The following is a 5,831-nucleotide window of genomic DNA, read 5'->3' as shown; positions in this document are numbered from 1 at the left end:
ATAGGACCACCCGGTACATTGGCGTGAAATGCGCAGCGCGCAACACGCGGCGAAGAAGGAGGAAGCTGTTAGACACAACACACTCAGCGGACCTCCCATCAATATACGGCCGAATGCAGTTAAGATATATTTACTCGGTTCCATTCCATACGTCAGCCGCGTGCAGACGCGCGATGCGCCCATGCCCGGAGAAGGGTGCATCAATCCAGCGCGTGGATCGGGATGTGTGTAGCGTTGAGTGCACCGGCGACGTCGCGCATTCGTCTTTCGCCGCCTTTTTAAGAAGGACCGCTTTGCCTGCCGAAACTGTGTGCGTGTGTGTATTGGATACCCCGGGAAAACTGGCGGAAAAACGCTTTTAACCTTTAACTGCCGCCCGGATTCGACCAATGAAACGTGACGGGATCGTTAACGGAGAGAAAAGGGGGAGGAAGATGCGAGGGGAGGATCGTTGCACGATTTATGCATGTTACACACGGCTATTGTTTTCTCTTGGGAATCGGGCAAGATTGTGTCTTGGAGACTGAGAAATGATTTCAGTTTTTTGGTTTTGTTTTTGTGTCCTGTCAGGTTGGTGGATTTGTCGAGTTATTTAGGGGGTGGGTTTGACAATAGTGCAATTGAGATGGTTAGTTTGGAAGTGAGGCAGGTTTGGTCGTAGGTTATTGTTTATTTATTGCTGATTTCGTTTTTCTTTTCCAATGGACTTGACACACTTTTGAAATAATTCTTAAATAGTCTTAATAGATTCTTCTTTTGTCACATCTTAGCTATAATCTGCGACACGAGTGTGACTCGTCGTTATAAAGCAAAGGGTTAATAGAAGTATCAGACAATTTTTTTGGTTCTTCAAGAGTCTTAAACGATCTTCACTTATAAACAATAGTGCACGCGAATCAGGACTCATATTTACCTCGTTAACCCTTAGTGTCCTCTTTTTTTTATAAAGTTAAAAATCTTTTTCTAGAAAATTAAAGTCAAAATTTAACAAACGAAGTTACAAAGCACACGAGAAATAGTTTACGGTGTTCCTTTCTCTGAAAGTAGTTCAACTAATAGATAGCTCTAACTTAGTTTGTCTACCACGCTGTCAAATCTCGAACATCGAAACAATAACAAAGAAACGATTTTGGCGTTAACGGGTTAATAGAGATCTGATAGACTGCTGCATAATACTTAAACTCTAATGGACAGATTTGAAGGACACGGCTTACCTGATTGTCCGGGTTGTTAACTGCAAAATATCCCAGAACTTGAAATAGTTCTGACAGGATGTAAGTACCACTAGTGTTCTGCGCTGATCCAATTTCTGGCTTGTGCGATATTGGATCTCGTGATAATCGGGTTATGAGATGACTAGCTATCAGTCGCCATTGCAGACTAGTGCCTTCTGCTCCTAAGAGATTCTGGAATCAAAAAAGTATGCACGTTGGTAAATACATTTTGCACGTTAACTTGATATCTCGTGATTTTTATTATAAGGTTGGTGCAAATGTAATGTCGCTTTTTTCAACAGCTGAAATTGACGAGTTCTTCCTTCTTTAACCCTCTTAGCATTTTAGAGCAGATATATCGACTCTGCTTTTCATTTTCAATACAATTTTAATTCATGTAACGACACCCTATTTTTTTGTAGTAGGAAATATAATATTTCCACTGAACAGGAATATATATGCCTCACGCGAAAGCGTGAAGTTATCTTTATTTCTAAGAAATATATGTTAACTTTAATAAGTGTCTTGAAAAATGCATATTTTCCATGGTATTTTTACAATTGTAAAAACTTACAAGGTTAGTGAAAGGGTTAAAACAGAATAGCTTGTTTGAAATTAGACCAATCGTTTTCTTAGAAATTCAAAGGATTAGTTTAGTAGATGACGTGCATAAAAATTTTTGGAAAAGTTACAACTGGTTAGAATCGCGAAGAAAGTCTTTCGATGTCTGTCCCTTGTAATTTTATGCTTGTATTTTAAAAATTTTCATTACGAGCTCAGATAAAAAAGTTGTAAAAGCGACTTCCACTATTCTCTTCGCGATTCCGACCAACTGCAATTATTTCCAAATTTTTCATACACGTCATCTAGCAAACTAATCCTTCCAAGTTCTCCCCAAAAAGACTCAAGTAGTTTGGTGCAATTTTAAAAAAGTTACTCTATTTTAAATGGGGTACCGATACATCTGTGACCCACTGTTTACTAAATTTAGTACAGTTTCATACACAATAGTCAAGAAGAATGAATTTCCTGTAATAAATGTCTATTAATTAGTAAAAAAAGAAATTCGTAATACAATTGTCTGACGTCATGAATGGCAAAAACAGTCGCACAATTAAGAGATTACCAGCAGATCCGTAGAAATTCTTAAATACGACAATAATTCTAAAATTATCGTCTCTATCGGAGGAGTCCGTCTCGTTGAAGGACAACAAAAGACAGACTGCCGCGGAGATTAAAGAATAGCCCAGACCCCGTTGTCAGAAAGTCAAAGAGAATAGATAATAAACGTTGGTTTTTCAGCAAACGCCGTCTACAGAGACCGCAAGAATAATCGTGGCAGTGCCCCATGAGACTCAGCAGGCTCTCCTGCGGGACACGGGATAGCCTTTATAGTTTTTATGGACTGGGGCGCGAGCTTTCGATTCAATTCGTGGTTTGATCATTGCAGGCTTCACGCAAGGGCTTTCTATCTTGACAAGCAAACCCCTGTGGTACACCATATATCTCTATCACACTTTTCTGTTACTCAACCTAATGGAGAGAACTATCGATGATTGGATCCAGGGACAACAGAAAATCTGACTTCCAGCAAATTTGTTTTCTTCGCAATTTTTCAGTTTCTAAGACTGCTTCGCCAATTATTCCAGCCACTTTCGGAGAATCTACGGGAAATTCTGTCGAGTGTGTCTATAGAAAATTCTTTATAGCAAGCGTTTCGTACTTTGAAGGGAGAAAGTAGAAGTCAATTTTTTGCAGAGGATGTAGGTGTAACTTTGAATTTTTGAAAAGTACAAATGTCAGCTTTTCGTTTACACCTTTGAAAAATGTTCCCGAACTTTTCCCTTTCCTTTTTGGCGTTTCAGAGTGGTGTACTCGCTTAAATAAGGGATGAAAGTGTCTCGATTAAATAGACGTATAATTAAGAAAACGCAAAAATATTAATATTTCATGGAAAATACAGAAACTTAACTGTATTGTTATTAATTTCTGAAATATAGTCGACAATAGTCAATTTCATGAATTTTACAATATTGAAAAAATAATGTGTTCTAAATTTTTTGCGAATGCTTGAAATTTATTGGAACCCGAAAATGATTAAAGGAAAGGTTCTGGTTTCATTTCTTCGTGAAATACTGCTGGTTTGCATAGCACGCTTAATTAAAATAGAGTTAGACGTTTCTGCCGCGAATAAAGATCGTTACAACGAAGATTTCCGTTGATATATGAGACAAAGTGCAGGAGTTAATTGAGAATCCTTTGTCTCCTCTCGTACATCAAACGACGACCCCTGTTAATTAATTCAATATAGGAAAAGGTACTGAAGCTACATGTCGTATTCTATTGGTCAGACAGAACAGATCGAATTTCCAGACTTGCCTAACCTTTCGAATATCTCCTGCTTTTTTAAAACACGAATCGTCGTTGTTTTGCTTTATTTGTTAAAAGAGGTATTTAACTAACGCTTGTAGTATACGTATATCACATAAAAGTAAGGTAGATACTAAAATAAAAAAATTACTTTCCCAAAATATGACAGAAAATTGATTTTTAAATTTTTCTTACTTTCACTTCAGCGTTAAATTATTGTAAAATGTGTCTTCATAAGAAAAGTTGAAATTAATCGACGTGATAAATAGGAAGCTCGAGTTCTTTCGTTTGCAAGCAAAAATTTGTTGTTTACACTGAGTTATTAGATTTCGAATGAGAAAGTTTAAACAAAAAATTTCTTAGTTTTAACTATACTATTTGCATCTTTTATTAACGAAATTCGCAAGCAACTCTGTACGACCAGAAACTCATACACGAAGAGAGTATGAGAGTACGAAGAGCGACAGATGGCACAATCTTACCTGTAACTTTTGAAGATTCAATCCGGCAATCGATTTAAGTAGTCTAAGGCTGCGAACAACCAGAATTCTTGTAGACTGAGAGAGTGTGGTCTGATTAGGCGTCGGTGATGATCCCTTCTGATTTTGCGGCGTCAACGCAATTGCTGTATAAAGCGCACCGATCGCACCAGCGGCCTCAGTCGAGGATAATGTTGAGAGTAGGTGCGACTCGAAGCTTGTCTGTTCGACGTTGTTGCTACTCTCGTGAACGGTTCCAGTCTCTTGATCCACTGACTTCTTCAAGTGGCAACATATACGATGGAGGAGATCGTACGAGGACAACAAAACTGGCGATTCGTGGTCCTGATCCACGAAGAAGTCGGTTTCGATCAGAGCGCGACTGTGACGAATAACTCGATCTACTAATCCACCTGCTATCAGGTATCTGAAATAGAAGTGATGGTAAATTTAATTACGTACAATGTTACATATTTTTTTCACGGTATCTTGGTAAATTGACGATCGTCGGGTAACATACATTTTTGGCCAAAAGTATTAGGCATGTTAAATATATTTTGCACGGTCATTTTTCGTTAATTTTGGCGACATTTCGTTGGGTCACCCTTTGCCCAACATTTGACAATCGCAGCAATTTCTTTGTGATTTTTCATTGATTGGGATTTAAAAATTATTATTTAACGAATAAGAAGAAATTGCCATGGTTAACATGATTGCTAATATCTTGCTTTCTCGTCACAAAATTGACCCATTTATCGAAGTTCAGTATGCGATAATTCTCCATGTTGAAATTATTCAAGGGAAATTTCAATTACTATCCGGTATACGATATATGGAATTGTTCGTGTAAGTTTTATTTAGCGAATGTTAGGTCATCTTGAAAATTCTCGTGCTCTTAAGCCATTCATTTTGGAAAAAAAAAAACAACTCCATTAGACATTTTTATTTAAAATGATTTCTTCCAGTCTCTTCCACTCATCTTCTGGAGTTTCTCTGAGAAAAGAATAGTTTTTGTATGTGTTTCGTTTAGAAACTACCATCGAGAAAGTACCTTACTGCAAGAACATTGCTAGCGGAACAGTAGTTTTCATGTTCACACGAAACATGAAGAATTTGGTCATCGACGTTCAATTCCAAATCAACAGTTGCAACCTAAACCTAAAGAAAAGCATCTACACCTTCCACATCTCAATACTTTCCGTCACATTTCGCTACCGGCACTTAAGTGGTCTATTTCTGTCTCGTGGTAGCGCTCTTTTATGAACCACCCCTCTAAAAGCGCCCATAGCTCAACGCAGCAGCCCCTTCAAGCCTCCGTCTAACAATTTTAAAACGAAGGCAACTCGGTTCGACAACTGGCACATCTCGTAGTAGTTACACTCGCACAGAGGTAACTCTAACGTCAATCGCTCGTCAATTCCGGCTGTCTCTTGATTCAACAAAGACCTGTCTCGATCGGTGAACAATGAACACAGGACACTGTGTCTCTCGTTCCGCGGCGGCGAAGTGTGCATATGGGTACTGATAGATCTGGTGTTATAAAACGGCGCGGGGGGAACGTAACGGGCGAAAAAAAAAGTAAGAGAGAGAGAGAGAGAGAGGACAAACAATGTATTGCTTACAGGACAGCATGTGCGACGGCGTAACACGAGAGGATTATAACATCAGTGGGTAATTCTGCGCGCACAGGCCGGCAGAAGAGGGAACAAGCGTCAGCGCATGCGATGCTCATTCTATCGGGTTGTTGTATATGTTTTTCTTTTCTCCT

At 38.8% G+C, this 5,831-nt stretch overlaps 1 protein-coding gene across 1 annotated transcript in view; it reads right to left on the bottom strand.

Moving 5' to 3' along the window:
* LOC108572635 (S phase cyclin A-associated protein in the endoplasmic reticulum) overlaps positions 1-5,831 on the bottom strand; it is a 42,441-nt gene that overhangs the window by 4,856 nt on the left and 31,754 nt on the right. Inside the window, exons 12-13 of the mRNA XM_017934893.1 lie at positions 4,067-4,490; positions 1,215-1,406 (exon numbers count right to left, since the gene is read on the bottom strand). Of these exons, the coding sequence (XP_017790382.1) occupies positions 1,215-1,406; positions 4,067-4,490 (616 nt within the window). The remainder of the gene's footprint in view (positions 1-1,214; positions 1,407-4,066; positions 4,491-5,831) is intronic.

This window comes from Habropoda laboriosa, unplaced genomic scaffold (assembly GCF_001263275.1).
Source record: "Habropoda laboriosa isolate 0110345459 unplaced genomic scaffold, ASM126327v1 scaffold22, whole genome shotgun sequence".
NCBI classification, from domain to species: Eukaryota; Metazoa; Arthropoda; class Insecta; order Hymenoptera; family Apidae; genus Habropoda; species Habropoda laboriosa.
The sequence above is the reverse complement of the archived record's forward strand: the minus strand, read 5'-3'. Positions and strand labels throughout refer to the sequence as shown.